Source organism: Cardiocondyla obscurior, linkage group LG08, assembly GCF_019399895.1.
Source record: "Cardiocondyla obscurior isolate alpha-2009 linkage group LG08, Cobs3.1, whole genome shotgun sequence".
Classification (NCBI taxonomy): domain Eukaryota; kingdom Metazoa; phylum Arthropoda; class Insecta; order Hymenoptera; family Formicidae; genus Cardiocondyla; species Cardiocondyla obscurior.
Window position 1 is genome coordinate 2,976,497 of NC_091871.1, and position 21,663 is coordinate 2,998,159.

At 37.1% G+C, this 21,663-nt stretch overlaps 5 protein-coding genes across 10 annotated transcripts; 1 reads left to right on the forward strand and 4 right to left on the reverse strand.

Moving 5' to 3' along the window:
- Positions 1-44: 44 nt before the first annotated feature.
- LOC139104763 (exosome complex component MTR3) lies at positions 45-2,789 on the reverse strand. Of its 2 annotated transcripts, XM_070660458.1 has the most exons (5): positions 2,513-2,789; positions 1,953-2,206; positions 1,714-1,860; positions 1,569-1,644; positions 45-173 (listed from the first exon to the last, which is right to left on the reverse strand). In XM_070660458.1, exons 1-5 carry the CDS (start codon positions 2,667-2,669, stop codon positions 118-120), a joined length of 690 nt encoding a protein of 229 aa, XP_070516559.1. In that variant the 5' UTR covers positions 2,670-2,789; the 3' UTR covers positions 45-117. The 2 variants fall into 2 exon arrangements, with proteins under 2 accessions (XP_070516559.1, XP_070516558.1); XM_070660457.1 differs by lacking the exon at positions 45-173 and having other exon boundaries at positions 1,339-1,644.
- Positions 2,790-2,923: 134 nt separating this feature from the next.
- Positions 2,924-5,345, reverse strand: LOC139104758 (E3 ubiquitin-protein ligase TM129). 3 transcript variants are annotated; one of them, XM_070660447.1, is made up of 8 exons: positions 4,895-5,343; positions 4,722-4,761; positions 4,371-4,604; positions 4,021-4,273; positions 3,709-3,889; positions 3,445-3,639; positions 3,226-3,371; positions 2,924-3,154 (listed from the first exon to the last, which is right to left on the reverse strand). In XM_070660447.1, exons 3-8 carry the CDS (start codon positions 4,570-4,572, stop codon positions 3,031-3,033), a joined length of 1,101 nt encoding a protein of 366 aa, XP_070516548.1. In that variant the 5' UTR covers positions 4,573-4,604; positions 4,722-4,761; positions 4,895-5,343; the 3' UTR covers positions 2,924-3,030. The 3 variants fall into 3 exon arrangements, with proteins under 3 accessions (XP_070516548.1, XP_070516546.1, XP_070516545.1); XM_070660445.1 differs by having other exon boundaries at positions 4,371-4,608; XM_070660444.1 differs by having other exon boundaries at positions 4,371-4,761; positions 4,895-5,345.
- A 3,461-nt stretch (positions 5,346-8,806) lies between these two features.
- Vps33b (vacuolar protein sorting 33B) lies at positions 8,807-11,605 on the reverse strand. Of its 3 annotated transcripts, none has more exons than XM_070660440.1 (7): positions 11,539-11,605; positions 10,867-11,114; positions 10,569-10,792; positions 9,978-10,484; positions 9,677-9,907; positions 9,228-9,553; positions 8,807-9,150 (listed from the first exon to the last, which is right to left on the reverse strand). In XM_070660440.1, the coding sequence occupies exons 2-7, from the start codon at positions 11,022-11,024 to the stop codon at positions 8,887-8,889; spliced, it is 1,710 nt and encodes a 569-aa protein (XP_070516541.1). In that variant the 5' UTR covers positions 11,025-11,114; positions 11,539-11,605; the 3' UTR covers positions 8,807-8,886. The 3 variants fall into 3 exon arrangements, with proteins under 3 accessions (XP_070516541.1, XP_070516539.1, XP_070516540.1); XM_070660438.1 differs by having other exon boundaries at positions 11,450-11,597; XM_070660439.1 differs by lacking the exon at positions 11,539-11,605 and adding an exon at positions 11,261-11,391.
- Positions 11,606-11,629: 24 nt separating this feature from the next.
- On the forward strand, positions 11,630-18,626 carry LOC139104746 (uncharacterized). Its single transcript, XM_070660420.1, has 10 exons — positions 11,630-11,906; positions 12,325-12,443; positions 12,699-12,944; positions 13,023-13,144; positions 13,251-14,702; positions 14,783-14,992; positions 15,078-15,187; positions 15,340-15,554; positions 15,678-15,934; positions 16,001-18,626. The coding sequence occupies exons 1-10, from the start codon at positions 11,745-11,747 to the stop codon at positions 16,102-16,104; spliced, it is 2,997 nt and encodes a 998-aa protein (XP_070516521.1). The 5' UTR covers positions 11,630-11,744; the 3' UTR covers positions 16,105-18,626.
- Positions 16,128-19,500, reverse strand: LOC139104755 (sorting nexin-7). The gene is made up of 7 exons (XM_070660442.1): positions 19,282-19,500; positions 18,815-18,970; positions 18,608-18,718; positions 18,323-18,487; positions 18,059-18,254; positions 17,701-17,975; positions 16,128-17,459 (listed from the first exon to the last, which is right to left on the reverse strand). Exons 1-7 carry the CDS (start codon positions 19,450-19,452, stop codon positions 17,100-17,102), a joined length of 1,434 nt encoding a protein of 477 aa, XP_070516543.1. The 5' UTR covers positions 19,453-19,500; the 3' UTR covers positions 16,128-17,099.
- Between the last annotated feature and the right edge of the window lie 2,163 nt (positions 19,501-21,663).

Genomic DNA, 21,663 nt, shown 5'->3' on the forward strand with positions numbered 1-21,663 from the left:
AAAGGCAGTAAGTAACGCCTTTATATCTCTGAAAACTGTTAAAACACTTCGCAATGTGTGATAGTTCATACAACTTCTATTTATACCGCTCTCGACAGCATTTCTCTTCTTCTTATTTCATGCAACACGATCTGTACGGTGTACTACGATGCGTAGATCCACTGTTTCCGTTTCTTTAAATAATGTTACAATTGTCATTACTGCAGTTTAATGCGCATTAACAAAATCACAATCAGATTTCTTTCACCGAACATCGACATTTTCTTGGCAACTGTTAGTCAAGTAGTGAGCCCACGATTTCCAAATAATCCCTAGAGGTCTAGACTAACAATAAGTAAAGGAATTTTTCACGCCCCATACCATCCCCCCTAAGATATCTTGACAGATTTATATTTAGATGTTACATCTGCTTAAAATTTCTGTCCACATCGATCGTACTGTAATTTTTCTTATTAGTAATATTAATTTAAGATATACTTAAAATTTGTCAACATTTATAATAATACATTATTATACATATGTGTATGACATATATTTATATTGATTTCCCATAATAACAGCTTTTATTAATTTTGCAAAAACAAAAAGAACTTATTAAAAAAAACCACTTTGTATATCCTTGTTTTTTAGATTAAAACTGCAAAAGTTTAATAAAATGCTAGCACATTTACTTTCAGTTTTCATTACTTTATACGCTTTTGCATCGATTATTCGTATAATTCGATTATAAAAGCATTAAAATAATAATAATTGCAATCATTTAGATTGCATTTATTCATTTTTATTTTTATTTTCTATAAATCTATTGAGATATGTAACACCATACGCATGAATGAAATCTACGATACTGTGTCATAACGCATGCGTACCATTTTTTTCTGAGTCATCTACGATGACCCTAAAATAGCCAAAATTTACGGGCCTTTACGGCTGCCTTCTTTTTAGGAGATACAAAATATAAATTGACACACTCGAGCATGCGCTGCTACGATTACACGGAACGCAGTATACGCATACAAATTTTTAAACAGTGCTCATTTAATTAACTAATTAAATAAAAAATGTTCTGAGAAAATTTCGTACCGATTATTAAATTTTAGAGATTGAAAAGTTTTTTTCTAAAATTAAAGAATATGCATTAATAGCAATCAAATCAACTGTAAGATTTACCAAAACCAACGATTTAAATTTAACGTTAATTAAAAATTTCTTTTTCCTTAATATTAAAACATACACACGCGTGTATTACGTTTGAAAACTAAACAAACGTTTTAACAATTATAAATTGTAAAATTTTTGTTAGTTTAAAGATAATTTTTTTTTTTTAATTGAATGACGAAATAATCCTTTTTATTTTTCATCTCTTCTGTTTGGATGAAATGTTTTAAACACAGTTTTTACAAGACATTGCTCTAAAATAGGACACAAATCTTTGTGAATATTTTGAAAAAGATCTATGGAATGTTCAATAGCATCCATGTCCATGTTGCCCACCATAAACATTTCAGAAATCTGACCATGTTGTGGAAGGGCAGCTTGCACAATAATTCCATGATTGTTTAATGTACCTGACATAGACTTTGCAAGACAAAAACTTTCTTCTTTATCTGTTGGGTCTACTAGATATGCCTGATTCCATATCCCCTATCGAAAGCAACATAAAATTTGTCATTACACATTGTCATTAATTAATAAGAATATAAGATAACTCACAATGGTTGAGGCAGTGACTAAACCAAACATTGGCACTCCAGCATTTGCCAAAGCTAGACTAGCTGCCATTATTGCTGCAGCTAATGCTGATCCCCCATTATCAAGAATTGTTGCATAAACATCTACTTGAAAATTAGGAAACTCTTGCTAAAATAAAAAAAATACAATTAATAATTATTAAGATATTCCCATCAATTAAAAAATATCAATTTTTTTTTGTAAAGAAGAAACACATGTACCAGACACACTGCTGGTTCTAATGCTCTTTGCAAAATCAAACTATATTCTTTTTCTTCTGCATCTTGCTGATGTAATTTCCTTTTGCAATAAGAAAAAGGTGCATATTTAAATTCACAATATAATTCTCCTTGCACACAATATCCAGTTTTATTTGGTACTTCTCTAGGATCAAATACTGAACAAATGACTTTAGTACTGCCTATTTCAATGTATGCTGAACCTTTAGCTTGACTAATTACATTTGTCTTCACAACTGTCAAAAAAATATGAATAAAGTTATTTCATATATTTCATATATTTCACTTATAAAACAATTAAGAAATTATATTCTTAACAATTTCGATAAATTTCTAATTTTATTACTAACTTGATAAAATTGTTTAACTTAAAGTAACTTTCACTATAATTAATAATTTAATTTTTGTCTTCATATATTAAACATAAAAAGCAATGAGTGTGCTTACTTTAACAATATACTCTTTAACATGTTAAACGTTAATTAAACAAAATTGCTTTAAATAAAACTTGTAAAATACATGCGATATAACCTAAATCTTACATATATTTCTAAGCTCATTATTTGGGCGGCCGTCGTGCCGTTTTGTAGTATTAGGTTGTATTACATTGTTATATACATCTTTTACTTCCGAATGAATATAAATATTGTACGGTGTAGAGGCGTCCGGTCCGTTAATACGTTTCTGATCAATCGGCATTGTGAATACACTAACGTATACATATACAATCACGTGCAACGTTCAGTTGTTCGATGCAATGCTGCCGCTGCAATGGCTTTTCATCATCGGGTAATACAGGGTGTCCCAATATTTGTTAATTAAATTCATATTACACCCCGTACATGCAAATTACACAGCATTACATCTAAATTCATCGTTCATGAGCAAAAATAACGATTCGCATTTTTTTTTAATGCGGATTCTTAGTTTTTTTTTTTTTTTTACGTTGCAAATTCTGTTTCTTGTAAAAGTTTTATCGAAAAAATATTTATTACAAAATAAGAATTATTCACAATATAATGCACATTACTGAAATATTAATACATATTAGTATTATATATTAATCGTTTAAATTTCTTACGAAACATACATCTAGAAGACAAAATCGTGCTCGGCAGAGAGGACAATTACATTTGGAGGACAGCCACGTTTCTGGTGCATTCTCATCTTGTTTCGAAGCAAACCTATTTAAATAGTAATTATAATAAAGAGATCGATCAATTATAATGGAGAATATCCAAAAAAAATTACTGACCATTTCGCTATACAATCTATACACCACATTGGACGGCAAAAACACGTCGTACAATCATCAAGGCCCACAATTTCGGAACTTCTACACAATCTATTTAATTTAACATTCGACAACGTTTGCAAACAACCGAGGCATTGACCTAACTCCTATAAGTACCAATTTATTATTAAAGACAAGAAATAAAAATAAATAGTTAACAGCAATTGCGCGACTTATTACCTCGGCAGTATCGTAAAATGGATTTTTATTGACTTCTTCTTTAAAAGTATCGATAAATCTATCAATCAAGGTTTTATACAACGTTATATTGTGCGGTATAGCGATTGGTCCTAAAACTTTGTCTTGCAGATCCTTAAAATCCAATACGTTTAATCTTATGTCAAACCCTTGTATCATAGCTCGCATAGATTTTACCTGCAAAATGATACTTAGGTTAGTGTCACAGACAAAGATAAGCATTTTATAAACATCTATCGTTAATACCTGTATATTGATAAATTGAACTTCATCTCTCGATGTAGTATGGATGTCGCTTTTAGTTACAGTTAAAATTGCATCACTTTGATATGCCACTTGCAATTTATAAGGTGTGATTTTAATAATCCAATTGTCTGTCACTACAACACGGGTTATGCTATTTGTAACAATTGCAATTTTATCTATTCTAAAAAAAAAGAACAAAAAAATTGTATCAGTTTTTAAACAAATACTTTGATAAAAATGTGTATTTAACATACATATGTGCATAAGATTAAGTACAATTTTTCCAAGCATAAACTAAAAACTTAAACATACCTTCGATATTCTGTATTAATGCTCTTGGCAACACATGGTATATTGTTATTAAAGAACATACTGTACAAAGATAGATTTTGCATTATTGGATGTGTTGCCCAATTGTGGGCAGACCATTCAAATATTTTTGTCAGGGTATGAAGTGGAACAATCACTAAGCAGAGAACAATAAATGGTCCAAGATAATTTCCATCTGCCAACAACAATTTTTCAGCATCTATATGGTTGAAATAAAGCAATCCTAAAACATAGCCTGTAAAAGGGAAATATTATTTATATATTAGTATAAGTTATACAAGTGATTTAAAGCAAAAAAAAGTTTGTTACAATTAAAAAAAAACAATTGTTACCTAAAGGTAGCACAGAATGCAATAGTAGTGTTGCCACACTCCTCCTAATGTGATATTCTACAAAAAATTCATTTTCACTGCCAAGCCAATTTGCAAATATGTCTTTGACAGTCAATCCTGCTGATACAAATTCTGTCGGCGGATAAATTATACATATGGATATCAAAAAATAGAACAAGGTATATAAAAATAAAGCTGACATTTTTTTGTGACAAGAAGAGAAACTGCAGTAACCTGTCTGAAACAATTCCATGGCCCATTTTAGCTCGAATATATTTTTATTAAATTACTTATAACAATAAATGTATTGTGACAGACCAGATTCGGTCAGTAATGTTACTACAAAATTACCTTTTAATCCTTTATCAAAATATTAAAGATCACAAATCATCTGAAATCCAACATTTAAGGTTTGTTTTTTTTTTTTTTTTTTTTTTTTTTAATTTCGATGTTTAAATATTAATTAGATAGCTTTCGTATTAAAAAAACATGTCACTTAAAAGAGAGGTAGAGATTTCAGTTACCCGATTATTGCCACTATTCCGCGATGTCGATTAATTTTCTCGTTTTTCTATTTTATCATTTAGTCGTACTACTGATGTATCCGATCATCTGACCATATCCAGCGGAGCGTTGACTCGTACGACTTATACTACCATTTGCTGTGGCAAATCTGTACTGTAGTCTGTATGTATGTATGTATGTATGTATGTACACCGAAAAGCAGATATCACATTTTCTGCGGCCAGCGGCTAGCGTACGTAACACTAGGTGGCAGAGGCAAGGGATGAGAAAACGGGGGGGAAAATCAGTCATCGGCAATCCGGCCGGCGCGGTATACAATATATGCGGCACATGTGAAACTCGACGCACACGACGCTAAAGCAGTGGTCGCAGATTTTAGACGGGCAACATACGCACACTACACACAATGCCGTGTCCGCGTGTGCCCGTAGCGCCTGCTAATGCCTCGGACGCAGAGTCCAACTCGGAATCGCGGCTTCCACGCGTGTAGATATAGAGGCTCGTCCGTGTGAAGCCAGCGTTTCGACTGCCGTCGGATAGAAAAAAAGGCCAGAACTATACACTGTCCTACTCTTTCGCGGCGTCGCCGGCAGTTATCACAGATTCGCTTCACACTAACATCGCCGAGTTATAAGATGAGAGCAGAAATATAAACTTAACAGTAAAATAAAAAGATTTTATAATGATTTTATAATTAAATACGCGTAATTGCGGAGCGATTAACGACGCGTCCGCACCCACGAGGCTCCGCAACTAGACCGACCGTCAGAGATTTCGGCGCGTACAGAGAAAGATTTCGATTGCGAACGAGTATAAATTTATTTAGAATTTTTGCCGATATGTGTATCGGTGAAACGCGCTTTAATGCGCGTAGCTATTATGCGATAACTCAATCTCACGTTTCTTGATTAAAACGAACGCCATCGATCGGATCGTTTATTGTTAATGAGCGGATTAAATTTCTACATATAATTTAATTAGCGGGGTTCGTTTTACACCGCGTATCTGAAAATCACTCGCGCGTGCTGGTCACTAAAGCTCTATTTGACTTTACGATATCGCGGATGAGAAGCGACATGTCTAATTTTTATTCACAATAATCGTCGAAATAATTGAGTGGCTTTTTTGCACGTTATCACTCTCGCTTTCTACGGATTAACTTATTGTAAAACTGCGAACTCTCTTTTTCTTATACCGACAAATGTCTAAATAATTGCCTTTACGAGTATGCTTCGCGGGAAAAAATTGTCCATAGCCGGTTAAATTATTTTCTTTTTTGAATATTAAAACAAACCATGCGCATGCTTTGCATCCGCTATTTTTCAAAAAGTTTGTTGTCAGCGGAATGAACGGCGCCAAAAAAGTGCGCATAACGGTAAAAATAAACGGGTCGCAATACAAAATTTTTCACACTCATTGGACACTCGCGGTATCATCCCCATGCCGACCAATTACAACCCTTCTCTTATCACCTGATAGGTGGGAACGTTTTTTCCCTAGTGCGCCAATTAATTACCCCCCCAACATAAGTACCGTTATCACGACCGCGCTACCCTCATTTCGCGCCTAAATGTAGTCGGGAACGGATGTGTAAAGGGGGGATAACTGTTCTCTACCGGAGTTCAAGTTTAAGTTCACGGTCACTTCGATGAGTCAGCGCCTTGAGGAGTCATAATTAAATAAAAGTTTCATCGACGATACATCAAGATACATCAAGATACATCAAGATACATCAAGATACATCATATTTCTTTTGTCAAGATCGAGGATTTAACGGAAGCGTCGTGGACTATCCTGCGAGCGATCTAATGCGCGATGAAGTATTATGTGAGTGAGTGTGAGTGTGAGTGTGAGCGTACAGTTTTGCGTTTTTGTATATTATACGGGGTGTTGTGTTTAAGTTATTATAAAACAAAGTCGCTTTTCTCGTGATCGGAATATTGTTTCGCGCTCTCGGGTTATAATTCGCGTTTTCAATTTATTTTTTAATTGATCGTTGTACAGCCCGGAGTATTCGTCGGTCCCTCGCGGAGTGTCGTTTTCTGTTTCGTTAGCCGTGACTGATAGTGCGTGCGCTACTGCACGCAATTCGGGAAATTGGCATCTGCTGCTTGAGATTCGCGTTACGCCGGATTGTGCGACGCGTATTTCAGTAGTTTTATAAGTCCTATTCGAACAATTTTTCCTTGTTTTATAATAATTTAAACTAAGTATGAGTGATATTGTAATAAAATGCGCGGTGAATATGAGTCATAGTGTTATGAAGTGAGCGGTGAATATTATGTGAGCGAGTGTGAGTGTGAGCGTACAGTTTTGCGTTTTTGTATATTATACGGGGTGTTGTGTTTAAGTTATTATAAAACAAGGTCGCTTTTCTCGTGATCGGAATATTGTTTCGCGCTCTCGGGTTATAATTCGCGTTTTCAATTTATTTTTTAATTGATCGTTGTACAGCCCGGAGTATTCGTCGGTCCCTCGCGGAGTGTCGTTTTCTGTTTCGTTAGCCGTGACTGATAGTGCGTGCGCTACTGCACGCAATTCGGGAAATTGGCATCTGCTGCTTGAGATTCGCGTTACGCCGGATTGTGCGACGCGTATTTTAGTAGTTTTATAAGTCCTATTCGAACAATTTTTCCTTGTTTTATAATAATTTAAACTAAGTATGAGTGATATTGTAATAAAATGCGCGGTGAATATTATGTGAGTGAGTGTGAGTATGAGTATGAGTATGAGTATGAGTATGAGTATGAGTATGAGTATGAGTATGAGTATGAGTGTGAGTGTACAGTTTTGCGTTTTTGTATATTATACGGGGTGTTGTGTTTAAGTTATTATAAAACAAGGTCGCTTTTCTCGTGATCGGAATATTGTTTCGCGCTCTCGGGTTATAATTCGCGTTTTCAATTTATTTTTTAATTGATCGTTGTACAGCCCGGAGTATTCGTCGGTCCCTCGCGGAGTGTCGTTTTCTGTTTCGTTAGCCGTGACTGATAGTGCGTGCGCTACTGCACGCAATTCGGGAAATTGGCATCTGCTGCTTGAGATTCGCGTTACGCCGGATTGTGCGACGCGTATTTTAGTAGTTTTAAAGTCCTATTCGAACAATTTTTCCTTGTTTTATAATAATTTAAACTAGGTATGAGTGATGTGTAGAATGCATCAAAATTTTTAACCACACCGGTTGTACTTGCAGAAAATATGAAAAGTATATACAACCGACAGTCCGCAGTCTGTTTAAGTGGGACGGAAAATTTTTGCTGCATTGTACATTAAAAATTTATATTACATTATATCTTGAAAATGTCGTACAATACACAATTCGGTGACTCGGATTTCGTACTATTTAAAATTATTTAAGACTCCGCGATGTTACCGAGAAGCGGATCTGCGATATGTGCCGGCGACGCCACGAAAGAACAGGACAGACAGTGTATAGGTCTGGCCTGTTCTTCTATCCGACGGCAGCCGAAACGCTGGCTTCACACGGACGAGCCTCTCTATCTAAACGCGTGGAAGCCGCGATTCCGAGTTGGTTTCTCTGCGTCCGAGGCATTAGCAGGCGCTACGGGCACACACGGCATTGCGCCTAGTGTGCGTATGTTGCCCGTCTAAAATCTGCGACCACTGCTCTGCGGCTCGTAGCAAATTTTCTTGGAACTAAAAAAGATCTCTGTTATTTGATTAATCTATCATGGATCGATCAACAAGTGACAAATAGTTTTTTTATTTAAAAAAAAATTTGTTACGAGCCGCTACAAAAATATCCGTGCAAGTCGGTGCATACGAGTGAATACGCCAATAATCAGACGGTCAAACAGCCCATGAGAAATATCAGTAAGTATAGTTAAATAATAAATTAAATATATGTGAAAAATAAAAAACAGTAAAATAAAAATAGAATAAAATAGATATAATCTTCATAATTTTTTGTCCGTTTATTATATAAATAAATGACATTTTTACATTCCTGGCAAATGCCTATCACGAGTCTTTAAATTTTTTGTATTCTTTGGATGAGTGTGTTGCCAGTTACAATAGTGTCTGATATAAGAACAAGTCGTATTCCCGTAGATTTTTCTATGAGACGGCAAGCCGCTATTTCCGCACAAGTAATACCCCCTATTATGCAAACTACGACCATTTTTGGAGATAACGCTCCTCGGTAGCCATTTACCACACAGTTTGATAAATTAGTCAGATCTTCAAAGCTGCGAGAATCCTTCTCCTGATTCAATACAATATTTAATATTTGCGCCTGTAATAAACGATAATATAATATATAATATCGTATGTAGTATTATTTGATTTTATAATATGAAATAAAATACGAACTATTGCAGGTATATAGGCATTGTTAAACACGTAGCTGGGACAAGTACGACCATTCTGGTCGTACCGTTTGGAATGACTGGGTAACATTTTTAATTTCTGTGCGCTGCTGCTCCATTCGCTGGTCCAATTTGGTAATTTATGTAAAATATATTCGTTTCTGTACTTTAGAAAGCCAGTTGCGTGTAACTTGTAGAACAGAGGGATATTTTGATAGCCATATGTATGAAGATACAGTTTTTGGATATTTTGAAGTTCGCTCTGTGTGATACCATCGGTAGTGATCGACAATAAGCACAGGAGACGTAAACATCGTAAGGCATGCTCGTCTAAAAATAAAAAATAATAATATTCACATTTTAATCGTAATAAAATCATATTCTAATTTTAAATGCGTATTATAACGATTGCGATTAAATTATCAATTGATTTTGGCATTATAAAAAATATACCTATATTTCTCTCAATATAACTCAAACATTCTTTTCGATCCTTGCAGTCAAGCATCAGCTTCTCAATCATCTGCAAGACTTGAAACTCAGAGCCTAATGTGTCTGCAATGGTCTGGCACGCGGATATATGAAATGCTAATTGTCGGGTCGTGTCCCGGGTCTTTTGCAATTTCGTTGACACGTATCTCTCCATCTCGTTTAACTTCATCGTCTGTATCGCCTCCTGTTCAGCTGATATTAGCCAATTATTAAAAGTATCGGCAAAGCGAGAAATGTAAGAGTTAACGATAAGAATCAGTACATTTTAGTGATTTAGCCTTTCCATGTAAAATCGGAAAAACGTCGCTGCATGGCGTATCTCTCACTTCCCCGTAGATTTGATCCTTATTTGGATCCAATTTTGTTTGCGATTTCTCCAGCGTCGCTGTACCGAGATTCACCTCCAAAACTTCGTTCAACAAGCCCGCATATGTTACAGGTGTGAGAAGAGTTGTAGTCAGATCGAAACTCCTATCCATCATGATCAGGGCGCCGATTTCGTTTTCTAGATCAGACGAGCCCAGACTTTGCTCCATGGACTCCATTAATTTGCTTACTTGCTGGCTGTGCTTGCCGAGAAACAGCGAGAGCCTTGGCGAGCCGAGTATCAGCTGCAACGACCACAGATTGCGTGCTAATGCTCGTAGAGGACTGGGGTCTTTATGATAATACAGGTCGGTGAACATTGGATTTTCTAAAGATAAAACATTTCCGTCTAATCGTATGAATTCTGCAGAGAATGACCGCAACGTAACCAGTTCAGATAAACCTAAAAAAAAAATAATTTAACGTTATTGTATACATTATTGTAAACGAATAATGTAATAATCGTCTTTTAGAATAATTTATTGACCTTCCTCTTCGACTAGATTATATAACACAGTTGGAACGAACGGCATGATCAATAAGTGATGGCACACTCCGACATGAGGTCTACTAACAAGAGATATTTCGGATTGTATTTGATCTAGGACCCTCTTACACGCGATCAGGCTGTTGGATACTAAAAATATACGTTGACTATTTGATGGTTTCAATCCCTCCTCCATTTTATAAATTTTGTTCACCCCATACTGTCTAAATAAAATAATACCATTATTTACAGATCAGTAATGAGTAAAAAATATATTTTAAATTGTAAAGAAACTTACTTGAGTACGCTCACGCCTATGAAACTGTCCAATATTTTCATTAACTTTTGTTCTATTATTAAATCTTTCGTTCCTGGGATAGCGTCCAATATATCGACAAGCTTTCGCTGACTGATTCGCTGCAGCACAGACAGTTTGTCATCCAAGGTAATGTCCATTTTTTTCTATTTGCAATTAATACATGTATACGTAATATTTTGGGAGAAATAATCTCTAAAGCCGATTATTCTCAAACATCTTTTCTACACCTAAAAATAAAAGATTAATTGATTATTTTATGTACAGGTGTAGGTACGATTATTTTACATACAGGTAACCTACTCCCATTCTTTTCTCTTCGCAAAAAAAAATAATTAATTTTTACATAAATAAGTGTAAAACAAAAATTAATTACGTCATATCATTTTACTAAATACATTAATAAGATAACTTCTGTATTAAAAACTACGATTTCCTCCACAGGTGCATCTGTTTACATCCGACAGAAGATGCAAAAAGAGGAGTAAGCGGCTCTTCGAAAGCTCTTCACTTTAATTCGTGATTAAAACCAATTCCGTTAAATTAGGCAATTAAGAAAAATTACCGCAGTCACGTTATCATCGAGGAAAACCAGTAAATCGCAACGATAACCCTTCGAAATGCGTATCGGAGTAAAAACCAGTGAAAACATACGCGTGAGACTCTCGTAAACGACGTATGCGCGAGCGCGCGCACACACAATCGGTGCACGCGTGTAAGTGGCGACTTATCATTGTACGAAAATCGGAGCCGCAGTGGCGACCTTTTTCATCTTCCACCGTCGAGCGCACACCAATCAAACGCCACGCGAGCCGTACTCCACCGTACTCGACGCCACGAGCGAGCGAGGTTATTTAAAAATGGCGGACGCGTCGTCTTCCGACACTACCTCGGATTGCTGCAATGAATGTTTCTCTGACATTACGTCGGAAAAGTCGGAGTATGTCGTCGTGGGGCGCAAGCCGTGCCCGCCGCATCGTCGCAGCAAGCGGAACCTTCTGCAGAAGCTGCTGACAAGGGAGGTAAGCTGCCTTTATTCGCGCACTACATCGAGTGCCATCGCGAGTAACAGCATCGCGACACTGGAACCTGTCAGAGACAAATTTCTGGACCTGTGACGGGCTCTGTAGTTCTGTAGAAACGGGGAATTATTCCGTGCCTCGTTATATCTTGATCTGCCTCGCGTGAGCTGCCGTTCGCGTTAAATTGTACCGAAAGACACACTTCTATATGCCCAAGTTTTGAGATTTCTTTTTTTTTTTTCTTTTTTTTATCTTGAAAACCCTCGGTCTGTCGGCGCCCTGGAAATATGAAATATAATATTTACTTCGTGCTTAGGAAGTCTCGCTGAAGCAGCAGACAATTTTTCGTGCAATAAACAGCGTGCAAAAGATATACATCTTGACTGTAACAATGTGATAACATGATCTTTTTTTGCAGATGAGAGGATGTCTGTCAGCGCACAGTTATGCATCAGAAGAGAAACTGTTCACAGCTGTACCTAAATGGCGACACTTCCATCTCCTACATGTAATTCCCAAGTCAGCACTCGAAGCAGGGTATGCTGATAGTACTTGATACATAGATTTAACTTTTTTTTTGTCAGGTGTAGTTGTAGGATTTTTAAATGAGACGAAAGAAATGTAAATCGTTATAACAAATACTTAGTAGTTTTTCGATAAAACCGAAAGAAATAAGGTGGCAAAAAATGCTACTATAAAAATGATTAGCTCGCCAACAAATATTAATATGAAATAATTCTGCTTTAATTTAAATAAATTACATTGTTATATTTTTTTTTTTTATTTTGCAAGGCATATTGTTATGGGATTGACACAATGTGGCCAGTTCCTGCTCACATATACGTTCTCGGTGGAGGTCAGCAGCAACACGTCTTCGTACAAATATTTACTGCACTGGTGGGCCTTCACTCCCAACCGTGTGGCTCGCAAAGTCGCCGAAGTCACATTGTTTGGCAATTATACAATTGATAGGGGATTAAATATAATTATATCTCAATGGCCGATGGAGCGGAATAAACTTGTCATTCACGGCCTCTGGTACATATTTTTAAACTTTATCTCTTTAAAATAATTTAAAATAAATTGCACAAATGCAGTAACGATATTTATTTGCAGTACAAACTCCTTACATTTACAACCGACTGATAGAGCATATTTAACTATAACGACAGTGCCGTCTCTTGAGAACTGCAAGGATTGCTTGAAAGTTGCCGCGTCGTACGAAGAAGAAGGTGAAGGTAATAAAAATTTTACAATACTTTTAGAAAAACTTATTGTATAAAATATTTCCTATACTCGCAATAGCGTGAATTAACTTTCTTATGTATTTATTTTGTCGTGCAGAGTTAGCCGCGGATTGGGATGGATGTGTACGATGTAACTGTTTGCAACATGGCCTTACGGTTCACACAACTTACGAAGTAATCTCACCATACCCGAAGTTTCGTGCCACGGTGTGCCTGAATTATTGGAACCACGTGGTGGTCAACACGGGAAACTTCCTACATGTTCTCAGGGTAGATTTAAATATACCTAAATCGAAGAATCAGAGAGCGTGCGATAAACAAGACAGCGGTATGCAAGATCCTGTGGTTCCGGACACGATTCCGCTGGACATGAGTGATGTCGAGGAGACGGACTACTCGACGAGAGCAGAACGGTATGAGAGTTCTGACGAGAAATTTAGCACGCCGGAGTGTGTAGATCGATCTCCCAAATGCGAATCCAGCCTAGAACATGATTTTCTAGATGAGCCAATTAAAGTAGATAATAAGCTAGAACGCGATTTGCCATTAAATACCTCAAGCACTAATCAAAGCGACTATGTCTGTGATATAGTAAATAGTAAATCTACCGCTGCAAGCACTCTAAATGTTAAGTTGTGCGAATGCTCGGACACTGCTGATTGCAAGTGCCGAAATAACAACGGCAGTGTGTCACGGCCGAATGGCATCGAGCAAACGGCCATCTCCGTGCGGGACACCATTCTGCAGGATTTTTGCGAGGACACGTCACAGGAGCTCAATATCGGCAATGATCATATTACTCTGGTGAAGCATCCATCTTGTTCGCCACGATCGACGCCACAGAGATTGCCTACCGATCTCAAGGCAATGACATGGTCGTCGCCAATACTCACCCCGCCGTCGGACATCCTGCGCACTCGTAATTCGGAATCTAGTCACAGAATCCAGATCCAGCGTAATAATAGTGGTAGCCAACAACGTTCAAATTCACCGCAACCCGGTGCTTCGCAACAAGACAACTCCGTGGCTTCCATCAATTCACCGTTGCAATCAGTGTCGATCAGTCCCTCGTCTTCGTATTCGTCTCGCTTAATGTCACCTCCCATTGCCAGATCGTTTCGCTATCCGAGCTCACGCAAGAGATCGAATTTACACTCGCCTCCGCCCGTTCCAGCTCAATCGACGAGAACAACGAGAGCGACACACAAGCTCATCGAGGCGGAAAAGGCTTACGAGTTCACTGACGAGGTACAGGAGACGACCTGCGAGAAACTTAGTTCATTCAGGAAGCGCCGACTCGCCGACAAAAAATATGAGTTTTGCGATGAAACGGAGGACGCGGAGAACATAGTTCCTTTCAAACATATACGCGATCAGTTCAGACATCGCGGTACTTGCTCCATACATCAGATTCCCTCCTCGCCGGCGATATCACCAGTCCTGCCGAACGGTCGGAGACATTGGTTTGACTCAGATCAAAGTGAAACGGACGAATTGAATCTTGCTCAAGACATTAGTGTAACCGACGATTTATCGAATGTCGAGTCAGGTATAATTCTACGATTATTATTAAAATAATTTAAACGAAAGTTTGAATAAAATTAAAATTTTCTATATTTTTTTTTTTAGCTGAGAAAAGCGTATTACGACCACTGAATCAAAATCAATTATCTAATGGGAGCGTACACAGAGACCGCGTCGGCAAGTGTTGCTTAAATTTCTCACCATTGGTTCCTAGAAATAATTTACAGTACCCTCTAATAAAGTGCACTGCGCGTTTTAAACGAAGCTATATAGAGCTCGACGATGAAATGATATCGGTTATCACAGACGTGGAAGGTATATTTAAATTTATATGATTTAACTGTTTAAGATAGTTGTATTTTCTAATCAGTATTACATTGAATTTAATTAATATTTACAGATGAAGAGACAGGAGGATATGTAAGTTACCAATGCGTACTTCCTATGCTTGTACATGGTTCTGGATACGTTCAAATGCAAATGATCAGCAACAGCAAAGCCGAAAAATTGGTACTTATTCTTTCGAAATGTTTAAATTTCCGCAATATATGATTTTCAACGAAACAAATCTCTTAGTTTTTTTTTTTTAATAACTTAAATAATAAAAAAACAATTACGAATAAAATATTAATGTATTTTTAATGTAATGAAAATATTTTCAGATAGTACCATGTGTTTCTATTACTCAATTGAGTTTTGATATTGAGACTTTTTCCCACCACATAGCAGATTGGATCTGTTCGAGATTCAAGAAGAAGTATTGGCATTGCAGTGACTATGATATCGAAATAATCGACGTATGTGCACTTAGTGGTGATATTATATGTTTGCATATAATGAAAATTCAAGCAAGTGAGTTATGTAGTCAAACTCAATGGTAAGCACACATATTACCTTATAAACTACATTTTAAACCATTGATTTGCATGTATCGGTACATTTTACGTTTTAAATTTATTACTCGAACGATAATTTTAATAAATTAATGTAACGCATCCAGTTTACAAGAGAGAAAACAATACGAAGTTGGATGTAAGTTCACATGGAATATCGACACGAGTCAATACAGAATAACGGACGTGTTACCAATGGAAGAAGTGAAGCCCGAGTCCTGGAAGCCGACTATCACAAACTTACCGAATTTTCGTAGCCAACTGTGGAATCCGACCCGTCGATTAGCCTCGCAGCTGCGGGAAAAGATTCAGCAACCATACGCGCATACAGTACGTTACCTTCACAACGACATGAGCTTCTCAGGTGAGTATTTCTTGGAAAAATTTACTGAATTTTTAAGAACAATCGCGTACATCAAGCCCATTACAGGGGAGCCTATAACCAAGCTCATCGACCTGGACAATCTGGTGCAATTTTACATAACGCCGATGGAGTGTTACGTAGAACGTACGAACGACGCCTTAATGGAGTGAGAAAAACACAGAAGTCATCGCACTTAATTGCAAACAATAATTTATTGATACAAACTCCGCATTTTTGCCAACTCGCCGTGCCGCGGCTTATAACATATAGAAATGCATTGTTAATAGTACTGTTAGACAAAGAGTATCTTTCTTTTCGAGCATACATACATAAATAACGAATTACACAGAGGAATGTAAGTCTTTGCTACGTCTTTTTTTTCCCACGATATTAAGCGGATTCAGATTCCGTGCGGTTCAAGTTGTTCATAATCTAGAAGTATAAAGGTACTAAGGTAATTAACGATACAACGAAGCTCTTGCAAGCGTTTTGCTCTGATTTGTAAAATTACCAGTGCTGTAATACTATACATTGACGCTATCTATGCTATCATGGTAACTACTGTACTTTGGTAACTAGATATAGATGACTTAACTGATTGTCAATAAATGTATTGTAATGTGATTCAAAGTAAGAGAAAGAGATAGAGAGAGAGAAAGAAAGAGAGGTAGAGAGAGGAAAGAAAAATACGGCGTTAGCTGCCTCGATATACTTTGGTCCCCAAAATTAATTGATGATCTAAATCTCTGAAGAAAAAACGTCAGAAAATTTTTTCTTGTACATGATTCCACACCGAAATACGTGTCCTGCACGCACGTAGGACCAAATACATTACATTTAACTTTCCATAAGATTATTGTATCATAAAGGCGAATTTTTTAGATAGAATTTTGATACTAACGTATTACATTGTACATTAAAAGCTTTTCCGTTGTCATTAAATGCGCGCGTTTGCAATTTACAATATTGCATAATTCTTTTTTAAGATTTTGAAACCATGATGCAATTTCAAAAGCAATGACATAGAAGCTAATAATAGATCGTTTTTTTAGATTGTAATAAACTTTGTGTCATTATTTAATAGATATTCTTTTTAACTAATGTATTCTTATATTAACGAATATATTTGTTCTGTATCCTTTTGAGTGATGAAAAGACTAGTGGTTTAAACGGGTATTTTAACGGGCGGTCCTACGTTTACATCAGATCCAATTCCGTCCAATTTGAGGCCGGTGAGAATGTCCTCCCATGCGTTCATACATTGCTGATAATGTCTGATATGTCGATCTGTCATCGTGATTAGCATGCTTTTCAGATCTTGCTGCTTCTCCACGTTCCATCTCTGAAAATCGCTTCGCAGATTTTCGTTCGCGCATTCCACGCGATCCTGTAGTATCTCCGCCTGTTTAGCTAATCGCGGAATAGTCTGGCCTAGTCTTTCCAATTTTTCATCGCGAGATTCCGCTTTCCATAAAGATCCGCCCCAGCCTTGCGCAGGGATTGTATAGCTCGTATTTCCTACCAACTATACGAATACAATTAAATGTAATTACAAATTTATCCTTCTTTCCAATAATATATGGAAATGTAAATAATATTTATTAATCTCTTTATATTTAAAAGTCTAAGACTTTAACATTTATACTACGAAGAGTTACAAACTGTTATTAATAGATTTATTCTGAGCGAGATGCATTATAATTTTGAAATATTTAAATCTGAAGAGATTAAAAAAAAAAAGGAAGATATAAGCACAAAACTTGTACCTGATCCTTTTCTAATCTTCTTTTCGCTAATAAATCGATCGTTATCTCGTATTCAATCTGCATCGAATCACGCCGAGACAATGCGTTCTTGACCGCTTCAATATATGAAACGTACTCGCGTTCGTCATTAGGAACATTTTCCAAAAGTTTCTGATGAGCCACTGCGTTCGCTTCTACCGCTTTTGCGATCGCCAATAAAATGGGAGCTAGTTCTGGTTCGGTGGTCGCCCATAAGGTGAATATAGGATGTAATTGATGAAGCTCCAATAAATAGTCTGTGCATTAAAATGTATAACATAAGAAACAAGTTTAGAGCTATCTTATTATATGTATCTATACGAGTAACTTTTGTACATACCTTGCCTTTCTTTGTGTATGCGATGATTGATTTTGTCTATAGCCGATAACTTTTCACCTAATGCTGTACAATAATCCCGAATTTGTTCGAACTCTAAGTGACGTTGTTTCATTGTATAAGTACTCGCGATGTTTTGCAAGGAGTCTGTCATTTTTCCAAGTACGTTCCCACGATTTTTACGATGAACAAGAAATTCCTGCAATTAATATAATCACAGTAATAAATATAATTGAAGTAACATTGTTAAAGCAATTTTATATTTACGCAAGGTTTTGTTGTAAGAAAAATATGGAGATTCTTGTCGCAACTGAGAATAGGATGGTTCACCACTCGATTTAGGAATACATGTAATAATTTCATGCGCGCTATGATAAACTCCTTGGAATAACGATCGAGTTGAGCGAGTAGTGTATGTTTGCCTGGCATTGGCTGTAACAAAATTAAAAAATTGTAAATAATCCTTTTGATAATAATTATTTTAATTGTATGTTATTTAGTTATAATTTTCACACATGTATTTTATGTATTAAAAATTTCAATAATAATTACCGGTATAATATGCGTAGGATAGACGTCCACTAATTTTTGGCGCAGCCAAATGAAATCATTGTAACGTCTACGAACTACAAATTCTCCTTCCTCAAATTCTGGACGTGTAGTCTATAGAATTATTTTGTGTAATTGTAACAAACATTAATTTTAAAATTACATATTTTTACAGGAAAAAAAAAAAAAAAAAAAAAAAAAATTACATACTCTAGTTGTTATACGGAATGTAATATAAGTCTCCAATGTTTCCAAATGTTTCTGAGGATTATCTACTTTTACTTGCAGGTCTCGCGAGTCCAACTGAAAATCTGATATCTCCTGATCCGGTAAAGTAGAGAAGCTGTCAATAGAAGGAGATGCAACCTGTAAGATTATGGAAATTCTTTAATATTTATCGACGAGTAATTATTTGTATTAAATTTTTGAATGGTTGAGAAATTGTTGATGCAATTGAAGTCAAGTTAAGGTAAAAAAAGAAGAAATTTAAAGTGGTGAAAGGTCAATCTGAATTTAGCATGTATATCCACGCGACCATATGTCACATATATTAATGTTATTCATTGCAATTCTAATATATTTATCTTTTCCAGGACAATAAAAGATTTCACTTCTAAGGTACAAGGAGAAGAGGGAACGGAGCACTGTCAGAATCCCAGGTTATGTTATGCTCGTACCACGGATCCTTCGATGGAGGTGCTGCAATTGGACAGGTAGTCGACGTCGCGGGTCTCTTGCTTCACGATTCCGCCCACCGCCATGGAGCTCACCTCCAGGATCGCCGAGTCCTCGGCGTCTTTCTCGTTTCCTTGGTTCTCCATCTCTGATGTTTCCGACGAGGTCATCATTTTCCTGGCGGACAACACACCGATAACGCCAGCCAGCTTCACGAAACAGCTGCTGATAATTTCGCGCAAGCGCGTGATTGACGTATTGTCAAGGTGCACAAGAGGAAGCCTTGTTCAGGTAATTATTTTATTTGAAGCATTTATTTTTTATATTTTTTATTTATCCATTTACTTCAACTCGTTGCTGAAATCTTTGATTAATTTCAGATTCATTGATTTTAATTTATAATTAATTTTAATTAATTCTCACAATTCTGTTCAATGAAAAATGAAGATAGGCATCTTTTTTGCAGTGAAAATTGAGGTGAACAAAGTTGCCTCAGTTTTACGATTCCAATTTGTAATCATTTGTAATCAAATGAGCCCATGGTCTTGCAAATATATCGCGATCAGTCACTGCGCGCGCGCGACACGCATCGATCATCGATTCAAAATGCTACGCCAACTTCGAGCGTGTGAGAATCCGGGTGACCCACATTCCCCTCTTCATAAATTACATCAGTGATTATCGCGATTAACATCTGCAACAATTAATTGCTCTAAGAAAACGGCTATTTCAAGAATGAACGAATCTAAAACAGGTAACGTTATTTTTAACGATCGAGTTTGTTTTATTCTACATAGGGTTTTTTTCTCAATGATTAACTGGCGCTTCGTTCACCATTGTGATGCGATCTGCAATTGTTATATGACGAGGAAGATTGTCTTTTTTTTTTCCAGAAGTGAAGGAGAAGGAAGTTTTCTCGTGTTCGTAGAGGTTACATCTCGCGTGAAGGCAGCGTTTTCGACAATCGCCAATGGATTTTTTCGCGCAAAACGCGCAAAGAACAGAAATTGAGATGAACGGAGCGGCAAACTTCATCCCACCGTTTTGCTCCTGCAAGAATCTTGAATTGGTCGCGATAGTGAACGTGCATCGATTGAATGCGTCTCACTATTACAATGGAAACCGATCTTTGTTGTGTAAGCAAATTTACTTTCTTTTATTTTTTAATTATTGACAGACTTCGGTGCGATTTGCATTCTGCTTTCGCAATGAAATAAGTTTTATTTCGTCCGTGAAAATGACCGATCTATTCGTTGAAGTCGCTTTCTCATCGATAAGTTCTTTCTATCAATGTGAATCTCAGTTTAGCTTACTTTTTTAGTCTGCGAAAAATATTTATAAATTAAATTATAATTAATTGCCTACGAGACTTGAGCAAACTTTTGACGGGGAGCAAGGGGGTGTTGCTTACGTCATTTGCGTAACGTCTGCATCCGCATGATACAGATGGCGCCGGAAAACCGCATTATGACACGCGTCTTCTCGTCATCGCCGTAATCGACGGCGACCGAAAGGATTTATGCATTATCGGCCGGCCCGATCGTGTTCCACCTCTCGATCATAGTTTCAAAACCCTCATCTTTTCTACGAGATTACATCTTTAAAATAATATAATTCTACCTTACATATAAAGTTGCCTGTCCAGGAACAAAGCAATTAATTAAAAAGCTTTTAAGGTAATAATAAAAAATGTAACAATTACTTTCCCGTCACTTTGACGTGTCGTAACTCCACCTTTCTTTATCGAACTAGTAATAAGACGCAGTCGTTTTAGGTCAGACAGTAATAGACAGTAATACTCGAAGTTGTTCGCTCTGCCGACTTATATCTCATTCTAGTGCCGCGTGATATCGGTTATAAATTACACAATTTAAATATTTTAATTTGAACCCTTTGTAAGTTAAATTTGCGTTTGCCAAGGGAACAAACTGTGAAAAGGATCAAAGGAAAGGGAGAGAGAGGAAAAAGAAATACGTCGAGGTTTTTTTCCCATCTTTTCAACGAACATATTCGATGTGAAAGACGAGTAAAAAGAGTAAAATGTTCCGCCTCCCACGCGCGAGCCGCGCGAATGGGATGCCGGGGGGCGCGGCGCGCACGACCCTGCGCGTGACGCGGTCAGTGATGCCGTAGCCAAGGCGACCGTAGCAGCGGACAAGCAACACTACTCCGGCCAGCCGTTCACAACAAAGTACAGGGGGTTCGTCGGAGTGTGTCGCCCCGCTCTTTTCGCGCTCCGTGCCGGCGCCGTGCGTGCGGGCGTGCGTGCGTGCGTGCGTGCGTGCGAGTGAGCGAGCGCTGCGAGAGCCCTGCGTGCGCGGCGCGCGGTTTCCTGGGTGACGGGGCTCACTGTCGCCTTCGAGACCGAGGGAGCAACGAGGGCG